The 17,781-nt window shown below is 34.7% G+C and overlaps 1 protein-coding gene across 12 annotated transcripts in view; it reads left to right on the top strand.

The window, feature by feature from the left end:
* The window catches only part of REPS2 (RALBP1 associated Eps domain containing 2), a 258,619-nt gene that overhangs the window by 168,764 nt on the left and 72,074 nt on the right, over positions 1 to 17,781 (top strand). For 6 of the 12 annotated variants that reach the window (XM_031958943.1, XM_031958944.1, XM_031958938.1 and 3 more), the window contains 2 exons: positions 2,068 to 2,113; positions 5,256 to 5,392. The exons of the other annotated variants lie outside the window; for them this stretch is intronic. In XM_031958943.1, coding sequence (XP_031814803.1) covers positions 2,068 to 2,113; positions 5,256 to 5,392 — 183 coding nt within the window. The remainder of the gene's footprint in view (positions 1 to 2,067; positions 2,114 to 5,255; positions 5,393 to 17,781) is intronic. 12 annotated transcript variants of the gene reach the window in all.

Raw genomic sequence — 17,781 nt, 5'->3', positions numbered from 1 at the left:
CACACACACACACACACACACACACACACACACACACTACTGTCTTCTTTCCACCATCCTTACCCCAACATTCCACATCCCAATTCTGCCTGAACATTCTAGCAAAAATCAGCAAAAGGGTTGTCAAAAAATCCAAGAAAGGTCATGCTATACTATTTAGAAGACTATATTTGTTAGACTATCCTGGACCAAGAAGAATTGGTTCTGAGTTACTGTGATCTTCAAGAGGGATGTTGCCTAGGGCAGAACAGGGAGAAGGCAGAGCCTGATTAACTGGTTCAGCTGAGTTTCAGGAGAAAATCTCAGTCTTCTTGGAGTAAGCCTAAATGTTCTCCTCTGCAGCAGCCACATGAGCCTGGCTTTATAGCACCAGTTAGCTGGAGAAGGATTCTCCCCACCAGCCATTATTCTTTCCGGGTTGAGGGAGTGTACATAGGAAGGATCCAGAGCAAAGCTCTTCTTTCATTTGAATGTAGAAGGATACGTAACTAGGGAAAGGAAGCTTGTCAAGAACAACTTGCCATTGTTTAAAAAATAAATAGATTAGTGTGTGGACTTTTTTTTAGGGTGAGGGTAAGGGGCAGGCACAGGAGCAAAAGATTATAGATTTACAGCTGAAGTTAGTTCTAAAAGGGTTAGTCCACCCCTTTTATAAAGGAACTGAACCCTTGAAGGTTGAATTGCCTGCTAAAGATATATTGGTTTCTGTATAGTTCTTACTTCTCTTTCTCTCTTCTCCTTCCCCTCCCCAGTTAAAATCTAGCTTCAAACACTTACTAGTTGTATGATCCTGGCCAAGTCACCTTGTATCTGCTTCCATTTTCTCAATCATAAAATAGGTATAGTAGCATCTACCGAGGATTGTATTGAGGATCAGATGAAATAATTTTAAATGCTAAGTCCAGTGTCTGTCACATAGTTGGTGCTTTATAAATGCTTGTTTTCGTTCTTCTCTCTTAAAAATGTATCTTATATGAATGACTAATAAGTTCTAACGGTTTGTGATATAATGGATATGTTGTCAGTTTTCAGGTTGCCCAGTTAGTCTTTCCTAATTGCCTCACGTAAATATTTATATGCAGGATTTTTAATGAACATAATCCATTCAGATTTTTTAAAAAGGGGATTTGCATTCTTAAGCATGTAAAAGGAGGTAGGATGAAACTATAATACCTTTTCTAGGGTGAATATATAAGCTCGAATACAATAGAAAATGCAGTTCTTGCTTTCCTGTAAGTTGTTTTTCTTCCATGGAATTTTTTATAGGGATTCTTAGTCATCAGTTTCAAAATTTGCAAAATCTCATTTTGACCAAGAGTTTCTAACTGTCTTATCTGGAAATTACTCATGACTACTTGTTTTTAAAGCAGTGTGGGAGTTGACTCACATGGAGATGAGTGAGTAGACCCTATGGGAATTTGTTGCTGAAGGTCTTAGTTTATGATTCTGTGTCTCTCCTTTAGAAGTGGTGTTTTTTAAATAGATGACAGTGTATTTTAATGAGTCTCTCCAGATCTCAGTTTTAGAATTTCAACTTTTCCTCCTAAGAAAAACTTAGGCAAATGCCTTTATGAGGCAACTTTAATTTTTCGAATATAACAGGCCCTCAAACTTTTCCCCTAATATAGTATCATTATACTTGAATTAGTAGAGCAAACAAATGGCCTGGGAAACTTTTCTACTCTCCACGGCATAAGCTTAGACTATTTCTTCAATGCTAATATAAAAAGTCCCAAGAATCCTCCCAGTCATAAATACTAATTGATAACTCTATGAAGGTCACTTGTTTAACCAAGAATTTTTTTAATTGACTGTCTTAGTTTTGAAAGTTATTTATGAGGGTCTGAAATGATGTCCAACTATGTTGGAACTTTTCCTTTCAATTCTGGCTTCTGATTTTAGATTAGGATTTCAGTTGCTCATGATAACAAGGAAGCCATCAAATTACTCTGTATTGGAGCCTTCTGCTTATCTTTTGGTATGTTCTTTGCTAGTTCTGTAGATAAGTCTCTGGGTTTATAATGGCACAAGTGGAACCCAAGAAAATAGCAATAATCTCTGTTTCAGCTACTTCTAAGGACTTGAACACTCTCAAAGCAAGACCAAGATCCAGGTAGTATTTCTTTGATCTCTGCTTCAGTGCCTTGATTTCTGCCTCATCTCTATTTGGGGGGAAAATAGACAAAACATATCATCCTCATATTTCACTTGTATGTCTCTGTATCTTTATATGTACATACATATGTACATACAGATACAATTTCAGAAGTCACAAATACATTCATATATATGTATATTGCATACACATGCATATATGTATAAATGTGCGTATGTAATTCATTAGTAATGAATGGCATGCTGAATATAAGTAGTGACCCTGAGTAGACTGTGGAACTTTGTGTTAGTACTAAAAATTAGTAGTTTTTCCATAATCTCTTTTGGGATGAGATTGCATGTAATGTGTTACTCTCTGGGTACAAGATGGAGAATTAATTGAGGAAAACAAATTTGAATGAAAGGAAATAATAATCAAAATTAACACTGAAGTTTGATATTATAACTAAAGTGAATCTCTCAATGTTAAAGAAAAGGTGATGGAATTAGTGGTAGTAGGAAAGCCATCTAAGACCATTGGATAGATTTTTATGCCGTTTCTTTCTTAGAGCCAATCAAATAAGCCATATAAATAATCCTTCATTCCTCTTAGAGGGTTCTTTGCATTTGGTGCTTACACCACAAGTGGAAGGGAAAAAAAGAACCAGTAAGAGCAGAGTAGGGGAAAAATAGATTTGTTTGTGTGATTGATTGAGACCAAAGCAAATGATCTTAGAAAAAAATATTAAAGCAGATGTCAAAGCAGATGAGAGGCTGGTCCCCTACATATAAGAACCAAATTTTCAAATTATGCTTGTGTTGTCTGATTTGATTCTGCTTTTTGAAGAATGTCCAACTTCCTCATGAAATTATTTGTATGCAATAGACATGTTTCTGAAAAATGTTTAAATCTAATCCTATTGTAAACCTACTGGGTTGTATTGGCTATCTAACATATCTTGTCATTCTTTCTAAGATAGAGAGCCATCCGCCCTCCTCCAATCATAATTATGCTTAAATATGAACTTTTTCATTTTGATTTAGGTTAAACTACAAATGATCCCCCAACACATCTATTCATATATCTATAAATTATGTGTTAATGGAATCTGTTTGTCATAAATTGAAAAATCTTTTACATAGAAAAATTATGATTATCCTATTTTAAGCTTCATAATTGGCAAATAAATAAAAATCTTTTTGATGAATGAACACAAGATCCTTCTGGTATTTTTACTTTCCTCAAGAAAGAAAAACATTTCTTGTTTGGGGACCAGTACCTACACCTTCCCTGTAATTCCAGAAAAGTAGAGCCCATCATTGAGATAGGAGAGGATGGACTGGGGAAGGAAACAAGCACTCATAAAGTTCCTACAGTGTTCTAGGCACTGTGCTGAGCATTTACAATAATTATCTCATTTGGCCCTTGGAAATACTTAAGTTACTTAAATAAATAATGTTGTTTAAAGTGTGAATAGCAGGGGTTTTCTTCTTTCTGTTGGCCCTAAGAACTAGTGAAAGCTACATTTATAATTTCTGTTCACCAGAACTTTAGATTAATGTTTCGTCATTAGGATTCTATACCAATCTATTTTCTAATACACTTCACCCAAAATCTGAGTTTAGCTGAAAGAAGATAAATAATATTCCATCTATGCTTTTTTTAAAAATAGACTTTCATTTGTATACCCATAATTTTCTTGTGATTGGAATTAAAATGGACCCAATATTTTTTGTTGAAAAGGATGATTTATAAATGCCTTTTTTTTTTTTAGAATGAGGAATGTTATTAAGAATACATCTGCTCTGGATTGTTCTATTAACTTCTAGAAAGGATCTATATATTTACATCTTGACTAAGTAACTATTAAAAGGCTGACCCCCTTTCAGTTCAATTCCCTCTGTTTTTGGTAAAGAAAATAAAAACCAGAGCACTCATGTCCTGTTTTAACTCTGGTACTAACTTTGGCTCTGGTATTTGTTATGCCTACTGTATTCTTGTGAATATAACACCTTGAATTCTTAATGCTGGCTTTAGTTAAGAGTACACCTTTTGCAAGAAATCAAAATAAAACAATACGAAAAAATCCCTTGATTGCAGCAAAAGAAATCTGAAAAACTTATTCAGCAAAAGCAAATTTGTGTAATAGTAATCCCTTTGCCTAGAACAGAAGGTTTCCTGTTATTAAGTAGAATTTAACACTTCCACCCGGCCCACCCAAAGCAGCTCACCTGTATTTGTTTGTCTTAAAAATATTCTTTCATGTGTCTTATTCCTCTCCCCTACATGTCACCTCCCTCCTACTCTCCCCCTGACTTTAAACCAGGTAACTTAAGATCCATTTGCTAGTTTAGTTATCTGATCAAGGTCATTCGAGGATTAAATGAGGAAGCCTGGAATTATCCAATTTCCTAGTTTCTAGTTCCATTATTTTGCAGACTCTAAAGAATATGATTTCATAAACAATAGGCGCTTAGGTTGGGGCAGGGATGAGATGTCTTACTATCCAAAATGATCAAGGTTTTTGTTAAATACATTTCAGTCAATGTGGCCATAGAAGGAATTACCTCTTACTTGACTCATTGTGGTTTGAGTTACATAAACCAAACTATTGGAGGTATTATATGAAAATATAATATAGTTTGAAAACAACATGATAACTAATGTTTCTTAGAATTAAAAAAAATCCTGGTTTCTGTGTATTTGGATTGTATTTGGGACATTTCCTTGTGACTCTAATACCTGCCTTGTGCTTTTACTAATCACAATGTGGTGCATGCCTTGTGATTAGGAGAAAAGAATTGCTTAGTGCCATGTGATCCTTGTGGTAAAATGAGGATGCATGACCAATGAAGATCTGGCAAACATATTTCTGTTTTTGATGTGTAGTTTCAATAACAGTTGGAATTTAGATACATTTCTCTTCCCTAACTCTCCCATCACAAAGGATGGACATTTAGGCTTAAAGATGTAACAGACCAATGACTTTATTTTATACTTGAGTCTGACAGCTCAGTGCCTTGTTCATGCTAATTGCTTTTCAAGACCACTGAAATCACTTGACTAAGCCTTTGGGATATTATTTTTCCTCTCTTAATTCCAACTCCAGAGAGTGAAACTATTGCTATTTTCCTTTTGATATTCCCTTATTTTGCTGCAGATCTTATTCTAACACATCTCTAGAAGAGGCCATGAAAAGGGTCGAGGAACCTCCCACTCCCCCACCGAGACCACAGAAATCCCATTCCAGAACATCCTCCTTGGATCTGAATAAAGTCTTCCAGCCAAATGCTCCAGGTGAAGTTGCCCTTTTCTTCCCTTAGCACATTTCCTTTGGTTTCAACATGCTTTTGATAGTGGAAATCAAGAGATAACCAGGGTAATTTTGTCTTATCATCATGTTCTGTTAGGATTGTACTATTGCATTCGCTTAGGAGAAAATAGTACTAGACTTTTAGGTTCCAGATGTGTCTTGGGAAGGTATTTCAAAGGGAATATGGGTCAAGAAATGTTAGATTCCCAAATCATTAAGATTGGGCAGCTGATGAAATGGATAGTTGCTACTTTACTTCTTCTAATTCTTTCATTCACAAGTAGGTCTTTGCTTCAGTTTAGTTTTTCCTCTTCATTGCTTCATTGTTAAGAGGTGAATGTGATTCAGTCTTGAGGAAATTTCTTCCTTGGCAAAAAATTCAATTTTCTTTTGGTTCCTATTCTGGGTGAGAAGATGTCAGTTTTCTATCCTGTCTTGCTACTTCCATTTTTAAACTCTTGTCTTTTGTTCTTTTCCTTTTTTCCCATATTGGTAGGAGAAGGGAGGAATGGACTGCTGGGCAGATACTGTAGTGTTATCATAGGGACAGAAAATGTTAAGGAATAATCTATCTATTCCAATCATTGCTTCTTGTTCTAGCATCAAGGATTGTTCATCCCTCCTTCCCTTCTTCCTTCCCTCCCTCCCTCCCTCCCTCCCTCCCTCCCTCCCTTCCTTCCTTCCTTCCTTCCTTCCTTCCTTCCTTCCTTCCTTCCTTCCTTCCTTCCTTCCTTCCTTCCTTCCTTCCTTCCTTCCTTTTCAGGCCACAGAGTGTATAAGAGCAGTATGAAGGGGAGTATCTTCTATGGATATCATTCTTTGTGGCTGCAGAATAGTACAGTGGGTAGAGTGCTAGATTTGAAGTAAAAAAAAAAAAAAAAACTTGAATTCAAATATTGCCTCAGATGTTTACTGCTGTGTGGCTCTGGGCAACTTACTTTACCTCTCTAAGGTCCAGTTTCTTCATTTATATAATAGGAATAATACCTCATAGGATTGTTGAGAAGATCAAATGTGATAACAAGTAAAACACTATATAAATGCTAGCTATTGTTGTTGTTCTTGTTATTTGTAAGGGTTAAAAAGCCTCTAGGAGCAAGGAATGCAATCCAAGACATGTGGGAGGACCTGAGAAATGAGAGTACTGAGGCACAGGCTAGTTCTATGTGGAGGTGGGGCATAGACCCAAGAAACCGTGTGTGACCCCAGGTACCACATCTCCCTCCTTAGTGCTCTCAAAGCCTAGCACGCCTCCCTCCCTCTTCTCGGGCCAATCCTGTTATACCAGGTTCCTAGAGAACCTCCCCCTTCTTCCAGATCCTCAGGGGGGTATAAAGATGTGTTATCTAAGAATAAAGTTTCTTTCACTTCATCCCTCCCTTCTGGTCGGTCTATCTCTTTGTTATCCGGGTTGGTGCCTAGGCCGTGGAAGTTGACGGACCGGCAGTTAAGAGTAGCTCTAAGGGGAGTTACAAGGTTAGGGCAGCATTAAGAGACGCTACAGTTATTCTAGAGGCAATGGGAGACTTCTGGGTATACCTGGAAGCATGGTAGAGGGAGCAATATACTTTTTCTTTATTGAAAATTATACATTTAGGTTTATTGTAGTTATAACTGCAATTTGAATTTTAAAAAATCCTTTCTTCCAACTAATATAAACAAACTGTTAAATAGGATTATTTCTTGGAACTTTGTATAAATCTACATTGGTTTAACAGTCAACTATGATGATTTTCAGATTGTTACTTTTCCCCCCAGAGTTAGAAAAGATTCTCCTTGACTTATAAATCAGTCCTGATCTTTGTGGTCAGGATAGAATCCATCTTGTTTTACTTGTATGAAATATGGACCATTTCACTGTGAGGATAGAATGTAAAAAAAAATCTGTTATAGATGAGTTTTGTTTTTTTTTTTGAGTGAAATTTAATTCTGGATTGTACGAAGTCATATATAACAATTTGATTTGCTATTTAAGACTTTTTTTTCCCTCTCTGGGAAAAATATCCTGGAAAAGTCTAGTTGCAGATGATTTGAAAATGCCTTGAAATCAATATATTTGAGCATAATTCACAGATATTTAAATTCAGATATTTTGAAGGACTGTTTCACAGACTTTTTCTCTATAGGAGGTTTCTGACAGTTATGAGACATCCAAGTGCTTAACCTGAATTATTTAGGAGCTTCTAGCATGTATATGATTCTAAGATTTCTGCCCAAAGAGAAATAAGGTCCAAAAAGGTTCTTGTAACCAACATGTTTGTACAGTAGAGTTTGGGATAAAGCTTGGAATAAAGAGATGCTGGATAGATGAATTCCATGCTCCTTTTTCTTACTAGTCAAAAATTTATCTAAATAAATAGATGTAGAAAAATTTTCAACATCAACAACAGCCATTATCATAGCAGAAATTGCTTAACTTTCCTTATGAATTAAATTTTCCATGACCTGATGGTCACATTTCATAACAGCAAATTCTGGAGAACAGCCTAAATTACTGGGTTAAAGTATTGCTTAAAACAAATGGGTCTTCGGCTTGGTATTAGAAAACTTGTTGTTATTTGTTCTGATGGTATTGTCACAACTGAATTTGAACAGTGTTCTTAGGCTATATTAACATACAAATTGCCTGTAAATCTTGATTGATATTTAAAGTACTATGCTCAAAAAAAACCAAATAGGAATGATCTACAAAGTAGAACTAATCTAAGATTATTAAGGAAAAGATAAATGTAAAAAATGTCATCAGTTTAAAGATCATAAAGATAGTAAAAGGATGGTGGGAACATGTAGTAATAATCCTTTAAAGATAAATTTTTATTATTTTATTTTTTATAATATCAACATTTTGCTTTGTATCCTTCCCTTCTCTTAGAGATTCATTCCATATAAGAAATAATAATAATTTTTGAAGAAAAAAGAAGGAAAGCAGGAAAACTGATCAAAAATGGAGATTTAAAAAATTACAAATGTATTGGTTAGAAAATTGATAGAGAAATCTTCTGATTTCTTACCATAATGCACACATGACTTTGGCACTAAGATTGAGATATATTATACATACGCCCCCCCCCCTTATATGTCATGAAAAATTGGAAAAGATTGAAAAACAATTGAATAGAAAATGAAAATATGAATAAGTTATTGTGTTAGATATTCTGGGAGGAAATTTTAGAATAAAGTCCTTTTTCTGAAGGAGATTGCCTACCAATTTGGAAGATATGGTGATGAAATATTATATAATTGTTGATGTTGGGAAGAAGACCCCAATAGACCAGTGTCATGAGGTGTCTCAAAAGAATTTGCAGGTTTGAACCCATTTCCTAGTCAAAGGTCAAAAAGTTTATTGTAATTGTAATGCCAGTTGCAGTGGGCTAAGTTCCAAAAGAAATTAGCAGGATAGATTTATACAAAATTGGATCAGAGCTTTATGTTACTTATTTGCTAATTTTATGGCTTTCAGATAGGTTTTAGGGGTGGTATTATTCACTATTGTCTAAGGAACTTGCTTATTGCTGACCAACAGTTTATCTATCTGGCAGTAATGTTTATAGGATTATTTTAAGGCCAGAAGACTTTGATATCATTAACAGACATTGTTAGAACAAGAGTACTCTTAGGTCAGAGGGCTTCAGGATCACTAATATATCTTCCTTATAATCTAAGGTAAGAAATATTATTAAATTCCTAGGCCAGAGGACTTTTGCAATTATTGACAGATTGTCAGAACAATAGTACTCTTAGGTCAGAGGGCTTTAGGATTACTAATAAATTTTCCCTAAAACCCAAATTAAAATATATTATATTCCTCTACATTTATTGACAGGATTATTAGAACAGGAGCACTCTTCATGTGGTTTTATTATTAATCTACCATTGTAAATGTGTCTCTTCCCTACTCAGTAAATCCCAGTGGTTCCCTGTTGTCTTTAGGATAAAATAAGATCCTTTATTTGTCATTTACAATTTTTCACAATTTGGTCTCAATCCCGTTTTCCAGATTTCTTCTACCATTACATATTCTATGCAAACCAGGCAAGATAGTTTACTTGCTATTCTATGGACATGAAACTCCAGCTCCTTTCCCTGTGGTTTTGCATTGGTTCTCCTCAGTAGCTGAATATACTCCTACCTTATTTTTGCATCTTAGAATTCCTGGTTTTCTTCAGAATTCAGCTTATACACAATTATCTTACATAAAAACTTTCCTGATACCTGCAGATGATAGTACCTTCCCCTAAAATTACCTTGTATTTTTTTATTTACTTGTACACATATACCATGCATATACTTACATATGTAATTGTTTTCTTTTCTCTTCTCTCCAAAAGAATGTAAAAATTTATTTTAAAAATAATTTATTTTTATCCAATTGCATGTAAAAATAATTTTTAACATTTATTTTTTAAAAATTTTGAGTTCCAAATTTTCTCCTTTGCTCTCTTCTCTTCTGCCCAAGATAGTAATTTGATACAAGTTACATACATATGCAGTCATGCAAAACACTTTTCCATTATTAGTTATCTTATGAAAGAAAACATAGACCAAAAAAAAGCCCAAACCAAAAACCAACCTCCTCCCAACAAAAATATAAAGTGAAAAAAAGTATGCTTTAATCTGCATAGAATATAAAAGTCTTGAGGAGAGGAGCTTTAAAAAAAAGAAAGTCTTTGTATTCTCAGCATCTAAGTTCCTGACGCATAATGGATACATAACAAATTTGATTGCTTGATTGAGGGGCTAGTGAGTGATGAAGACAAAAAAAAAAAAAAAAAAAAGATATAGGAGTTCAGAAAGAAATCAATTCAGGCCAGAATGATCAGGGAAAAGTTCATATGAAATTTGAATTGGACCTTTTAGGATAGATAGATAGTTAAGGGTAAAAAAAAAAAAAAAAAAAAGATACATTTCGGAAACTGTAAGCAGATCATTTTGACAGTTTGTTTGGGGGTTTCCAGTAAGTTAATAGTTAGAAATTGGGGCAAGATCCACATCTATGGGTGATCTAGAGTGTTGACCCAAAGCACTGAGACTTTGTGATGTGTGTAAATGTAAATCAACATAATTAAAATGAGATTTTCCTGAGATTTTTCCTCTATACTTTCTGCAATCAAGTCATGGAGGTTTACTTGCTGTTCTGTGCATCTGAAACTCCAGATCTTTTCCCTATGATTTTGCATTGGTTCCCCTCAGTATCTGAATGTACTTCTACCTCATTTTTTGCATCTCAGAATTCCTGGTTTCCTTCAGAATTCAGGTAATGCACAATTGTCTTATATAAAACTTTTCCTGATCCCAGCAGATGCTAATGCCTTCCCCTAAAATTGCCTTATATTTATTTATTTTATTTCCTTGGATTTGTTTATGATGGATTTTCTCTTTGTCATGCAGTGCCCAGGGGTATCCCAGACTCCTTGGGTTTTGGGTAATAGGTGTCATTGCATGGCAAAGAACAGATCATAAGATGGCAATTGATCTAATGTCTCTCCATCCAGTGAGGTGATGTATGTAAATCACTTTGCAAATCTTAAAGTATTATATAAACATAATGTATTTATATTTATATAGTTGTTAAGTTCCTTCAATTATGTCCAGCTTCATTCACAAAACTCATTTAAAATTTTCTTGGCAAAGATGATGAATGATCATTTTCTTTTACAGTTCATCTTACAGATAAGGAAACTGAGGCAAGCAAGGTTAAGTGACTTACTCAGTCACATAGCTAGTAAGTGTCTAAGGCCAGATTTGAACTCCGAGCTTCCTGACTCTAAGCCCTGTAATGCCAGAAAAACTGAAGCAAGATAGAGATTAGAAAGTTTGTAATAATTTATTTGGGTTTCTAAGAGGGAGAGATTTTCTGGGGCCAAAGGATCCCTTTTGGTCCCAGAGCTGATGTCTTAAATCGTTCAGCATCAAATGTGAGATTCCAATGATTTATATATGGCTCCAAGTGATCAGGGGATACAAAGGCAAGGAGTGGAATCCAAACGTTGGTGAGCTCAGGAATTTCTAGACAGAGACCATCAATTTGGTTCTGACAGGTTGGGGGTAGAACCATAAATTCTTTTTTTTTCCCCCTTCTCTATTTCATTTTATTTATTTATTTATTTATTTATTTTTATTATAGCTTTTTATTGACAAAACATATGCATGGGTAATTTTTCAACATTGACCCTTGCAAAAACTTCTGTTCCAACTTTTCCTCTCCTTCCCCCCACCCCTTCCCCTGGATGGCAGGTAGTCCCATACATGTTAAATATGTTAAATACAATATGTATACAATATTTTCCCTATTTATACAGTTGTCTTGCTACACAAGAAAATTGGATTTAGAAAGAAGGTAAAAATAACCTGGGAAGAAAAACAAAAGTGCAAGCAAACAATAATAGAGTATAAATGCTATGTTGTGGCCTACATTCATTTCCCAGTGTTCTTTCGTTGGGTGTAGCTGGTTCTGTTCATTACTTGCTATACAACAAAAATCGGATTTAGAAAGAAGGTAAAAATAACCTGGGAAGAAAAACAAAAATGTAAACAAACAGTAACAAAGAGTGTAAATGCTATGTGTGGTCCACACTCACTTCCCAGTATTTTTTCACTGGGTGTAACTGGTTCTGTTCATTACTGATCAATTGGAACTGATTTAGAATCTCTCATTGTTGAAGAGAGCCATTTCCATCAGAATTGATCCTCAATTCTGTTGTTGAAGAATATAATGATCTCCTGGTTCTGCTTATTTCACTTAGCATCAGTTCTAAGTCTCGCCAATCCTCTCTGTATTCATCCTGCTGGTCATTTCTTACAGAACAATTATATTCCATAACATTCATATACCATGATTTACTCAGCCATTCTCCAATTGATGAGCATCCATTCAATTTCCAGTTTCTAGCCACTACAAAAAAGACTGCCACAAACATTTTTGCACATATAAGTCCCTTTGCCTTCTTTAATATCTTTTTGGGATATAAACCCAGTAGTAACACTGCTGGATCAAAGGGTATGCACATTTTGACAACTTTTTGAGTATAGTTCCAAATTGTTCTTCAGAATGGTTGGATCTGTTCACAACTCCACCAATAATGCATCAGTGTCAGTTTCCTCACATCCCCTCCAATATTCATCATTATCTTTTCCTGTCATCTTAGTCAATTTGAGAGGTGTGTAGTGGTATCTCAGAGTTGTCTTAATTTGCATTTCTCTGATCAATAATGATTTGGAGAACCTTTTCATATGGATAGAAATAGTTTCAGTTTCATTATCTGAAAATTGTCTGTTCATATTCTTTGACCATTTATCAATTGGAGAATGGCTTGATTTCTTATAAATTTCAGTCAGTTCTCTATATATTTTGGAAATGAGGCCTTTATCAGAACCTAAACCAATCTTGTCTGCATTAGTTTTGTTTGTACAAAAGCTTTTTAACTTGATATAATCAAAATTTTCTATTTTGTGATCAGTAATGATCTCTAGTTCTTCTTCACAAATTCCTTCCTCCACCACAGGTCTGAGAGGAAATTATCCTATGTTCTTCTAATTTATTTATAATCTCATTCTTTATGCCTAGATCATGAACCCATTGTGATCTTATCTTGGTGCGGTGTCTAATATAAATATGTCTAATATTTTCTCTTTGAGCCAATTCTGATGAGAGTAAGATTCACGCTATGATCATCCCCCTCCCTTCTTTTCCTCAGATATAATAGGTTTCCTTTGCCTCTTCGTGAAATGTAGTACCTCCATTTTCCCCTTTTTCTGGTACAATTTCTTTTCCACCTCTAGATTCTTTTTTATATTACAACAGTAAACCAAAGTATACATGTACTCTTTATATATACCTATAACAGAAATATAGTTCTCAAGAGTTCTTTTTACCTTTTTATGCTTCTCAAGTTCTATAATTGGAGGTCAAATTTTTTGTTTAGCTCTGTTTTTTGTTGTTGTTGTTGTTGTCAGAAATAAATGAAATTCACCTATTTCATTGAATGTCCATCTTCTTCTCTGGAAGAAAATGCTTAGTTTGGCTGGGTAAGTTATTCTTGGCTGCATACCAAATTCCTTTGCCTTTCGGACTATCAGATTCCAGGCTCTTCAGTCCTTTAATGTGAAAGTTGCTAGATCCTGAGTGATCCTTATTGTGGCTCCTTGGTATTTGATGTGGTTTTTTTTCCTGGCTGCTTGTAGTATTTTTTCCTTGGTCTGATAGTTCTAGAATTTAGCCACAATATTTCTTGGCGTTTTAATTTTTGGATCTCTTTCTATAGGTGATTGATGAATTCTTTCAATGTCTATTTTACCTTCTGTTTCTATGACATCTGGGCAGTTCTCTTTGATGATTTCCTGAAAAATAGTGTCTAGGCTCTTTTTTTCATCATTTATTTCAGAGAGTCCAATAATCCTTAGATGGTCTCTCCTAGATTTATTTTCCAGGTCGGTTGTTTTCTCTATGAGGTATTTTACATTTTTTCCTTTTTTTTTTTTTTGGTTTTGCTTGACTGATTCTTATTGCCTTATTGAGTCATTCATTTCCATTTGTTCAATTCTGATTTCAGTGTGTTATTTTCTTCATTTACTTTTTTTTTTTTTTTTTTTTTTTTTTTTTTTTTTTTTTTTTTTTTTTTTTTTTTTTTTTTTTTTTTTTACTTCTTTTTGTATTTGTCCAATTGAATTTTTGAATGAGTCATTTTGTTCTATGGAATTTTTTTCCATTTCACAAATTCTGTTTTTTAAGGAGCTATTTTCTTTTTCCATTTCACAAATTTTGTTTTTTAAGAAGTTATTTTTTTCTGTTTCACAAATTCTGTTTTTTTTAAAGTTGCTTCCTTTTTCCACTTTATCAAATCTATCTTTTAATGAGTTATTATATGCTTTTTTCCATTTTGCTATCTCTGTTTTGTGTTGCCTTTTCCAAACTCTCTTGCAAGGCTTTCATTTCCTTTCCCCACTTTTCTTCTAGCTCTCTTTTAATATTCTTTTTAAGTTCTTCTAGGAGAACCTTGTGTGATGAGGACCAGCTTATTTCACCTTTTGGAACTTCCTCTGGAGACAATCTGCCTTTAGTCTCCTTGGGGTTTGAAATCTTTTCTCTTTCACCATAAAAGCTGTCAATTGTTAGAGTCCTCTTTACTTTTTTACTCATTTTTTAAAAGTTAAGTTAAGGTCTGCCTTTAGGACGGGAGAGGTTTTCCAAACCACCACAGCTGCGCTGGGTCAGTGCTGATTCACTCCTGGTGCTGGCTTTGCCACATGGAGTCATCAGCAATGCCCTGGTGCTCTGTGCTGGCTGCCCCAGTGTTTGTGGTTGTAATCTGCTCAGCCACTCTCAGACTGCACTGCTATGGGACCCTGAGCTGTCTGCGCTGGCGTTTGTACTGGTTGTCCGGCTGCCTCCCTCCCATTTCCAATTGAAACAGACCTTTTTTGGTGATCTTTGAAATTATCTTCTGCTGATAATTTGTTGCACTCCCAATATTTGTGGGTTCTTCCCATCCAGAGCTAATTCAGAGGCTGGATTTCATAATTATTGTGAGGGTTGTAAAGAATGTCAGAGAGAAATGTGTATCGTCTCTGCCATCTTGGTGCCACCCCCCTCTCAGAACCATAAATTCGTGATAACTTAGTAGGACTTAGCAGCCAGGATATCTGAACTCCCCCTTATCTGAGATTAAACATTTACAATTTATAACTTTAGAGTAGTCAATCCTAAGTTATATCAGTCCTTATCAGTTCCTTAGAACCTTTTTATTGGTTCTAAAATAGCAATATTATTGCTATTTGGCAAGTGGATAAAAAATGAATAAAAATGCTAGAGAGGTTTAGTATAAAAAGAGATTTTTAGGAGCTTGATATATAGTTTGTTGCCTTAACCCTGACAAATCTGAGTATATAGGTTTGGTTAATTTGGATAGTTGTCTCAAACGGTGGGAAGGATTTTCTGAATATATGATTGATTGCTGGAATTTGCATATAAATTCAAATTCAAATCAAATTCAAACCATTCCAACTCAGCAAATAGTAGTGAATAAAAGTTATTGGCCAGAATACTCTTATCTCACATGCATCATATTGAGAGTTTGGAAATCTCATACAAGTGTGAGGAAATGTTATTGGAGTTATTGAGCAAAGTTATTGGAATAGCTGGGTAAGGTAAACATGAACCTCTTATTGCTAAGAATATCTGTATGAATAGGCAGAGTTTTTTTTTTTTTTTTGCAAAGTCTATCTTCATTCTTTTTACCCTTCACTATGATTTGCTAATCTATCTGAGTGTTTCCTGTTCTCCTAAGTGTCTTACTTCATGTCTCCAGAATACAGATCTTGATGAAAGTTTATAAAGTTCAAATACCAATAACTCTTTCTAGACTGAAATGTATTCAATCTAATTTTGTGTCTGATGGGTTTATTAGCAAACACTAAGTACATGAATCGTGGAATTTTAGAATTGGAAAGGACCTTAAAGATCATTTATTCCATCCTTTAACCCTACTTTCCACAAATTACATGTAAGAACACTAAGCCGTAGAATAATTTTATCTTACTCACCATCAAAGGACTTTTTGATGTTGATAGAGCTGCATAAATCTTAGATGAGTAATTCTTTTTTCCTGGTTTCTAATAAATATTAGATTAGTTGAGTAGCTATAGTGTAAGAGAAACCATTTAACTTTTCAGGACATTGCTTAATATTTGGACAGTGAGGAAAGGAGATTAATAGGTATTTATTGAAAGTATAATTTGCCAAAAAATGAAAAGCATAGTTTCTACATTTAAGAAACCTTTGCTTCCTTTTACCTCTCTATTCTTGATCCTTCTAATCAGTTCCAAATGTTTGGCACATTTCCCTGGGTTTCTTCCAGGGAGGTAGGAAAGTAAGCTTTGACTTTTTAAACAACTGGAAATGTGAATAATATTTCCATTCTTGTTTGGATATTGCTGATATTTTTAATTTATGTGTTCATAGAACAGCTTTTGTTAAGTTAAATTGACTGTAGTAAAATTTGATAAGCATACTCTGATATAAAGTTATGTGTGTGTGTGTATGTGTGTGTGTGTGTGTATGTGGTGGTGGTGGGGGTCTTTTCCCATTAGAATATAAACTCTGAGGGCAGGAATTCTTTTTTTTTTTTTCAGTCTCAAAAGTTCCTTCCAGTTATTTATTTATTTGTTTGTTTTTTTTAAATAACTTTTTATTGACAGAACCTATGCCAGGGTAGTTTTTTACAACATTATCCACTCACTTCTGTTCCGATTTTTTCCCTCCCTCCCTCCGCCCTCTCCCCAAAGATGGCAAGCAGTCCTATACATGTTAAATAGATTACAGTAGATCTTGGATACAATATATGTGTGCAGAACTGAACAGTTTTCTTGTTGCTCGAGGAGAATTGGATTTAGAAGGTATAAATAACCCGGGAAGAAGAACAAAAATGCAAGCAGTTTACATTCATTTCCTAGTGTTCTTTCTTTGGGTGTAGCTGCTTCTGTCCATCCTTGATCAATTGAAACTCAGTTAGATCTTGTCTTTGTTGAAGAAATCCACTTCCATCAGAATACATCCTCATACAGTATTGTTGTTGAGATATATTAACGATCTCCTGGTTCTGCTCCTTTCGCTCAGCATCAGTTCATGTAAGTCTCGCCAATCCTCTCTGTATTCGTCCTGTTGGTCATTTCTTATAGAACAATAATATTCCATAACATTCATATACCACAATTTACTCAACCATTCTCCAATTGATGGGCATCCATTCATTTTCCAGCTTCTGGCCACTACAAACAGGGCCGCCACAAACATTTTGGCACATACAGGTCCCTTTCACTTTTTTAGTATCTCTTTGGGATATAAGCCCAGTAGAAACACTGCTGGATCAAAGGGTATGCACAGTTTGATAACTTTTTGGGCATAGTTCCAAATTGCTCTCCAGAATGGCTGGATGTATTCACAATTCCACTAACAATGTATCAGTGTCCCTGTTTTCCCACATCCCCTCCAACATTCTGCATTATCTTTCCCTGTCATTCTAGCCAATCTGACAGGCGTATAGTGGTATCTCAGAGTTGTCTTAATTTGCATTTCTCTGATCGATAGTGATTTGGAGCACTCTTTCATATGAGTAGTAATAGTTTTAATTTCATCATCTGAAAATTGTTCATATCCTTTGACCATTTATCAATTGGAGAATGGCTTGATTTCTTATAAATTAGAGTCAATTCTCTATATATTTTGGAAATGAGTCCTTTATCAGAACCTTTGACTGTAAAAATGTTTTCCCAGTTTATTGTTTCCCTTCTAATCTTGCCTGCATTGGTTTTGTTTGTACAAAAACTTTTCAATTTGATATAGTCAAAATTTTCTATTTTGTAGTCAATAGTGATCTCT

Source organism: Sarcophilus harrisii, chromosome 3 (assembly GCF_902635505.1).
Source record: "Sarcophilus harrisii chromosome 3, mSarHar1.11, whole genome shotgun sequence".
Taxonomy (NCBI): Eukaryota; Metazoa; Chordata; class Mammalia; order Dasyuromorphia; family Dasyuridae; genus Sarcophilus; species Sarcophilus harrisii.
This window is presented reverse-complemented; position numbering and strand designations above follow the sequence as displayed.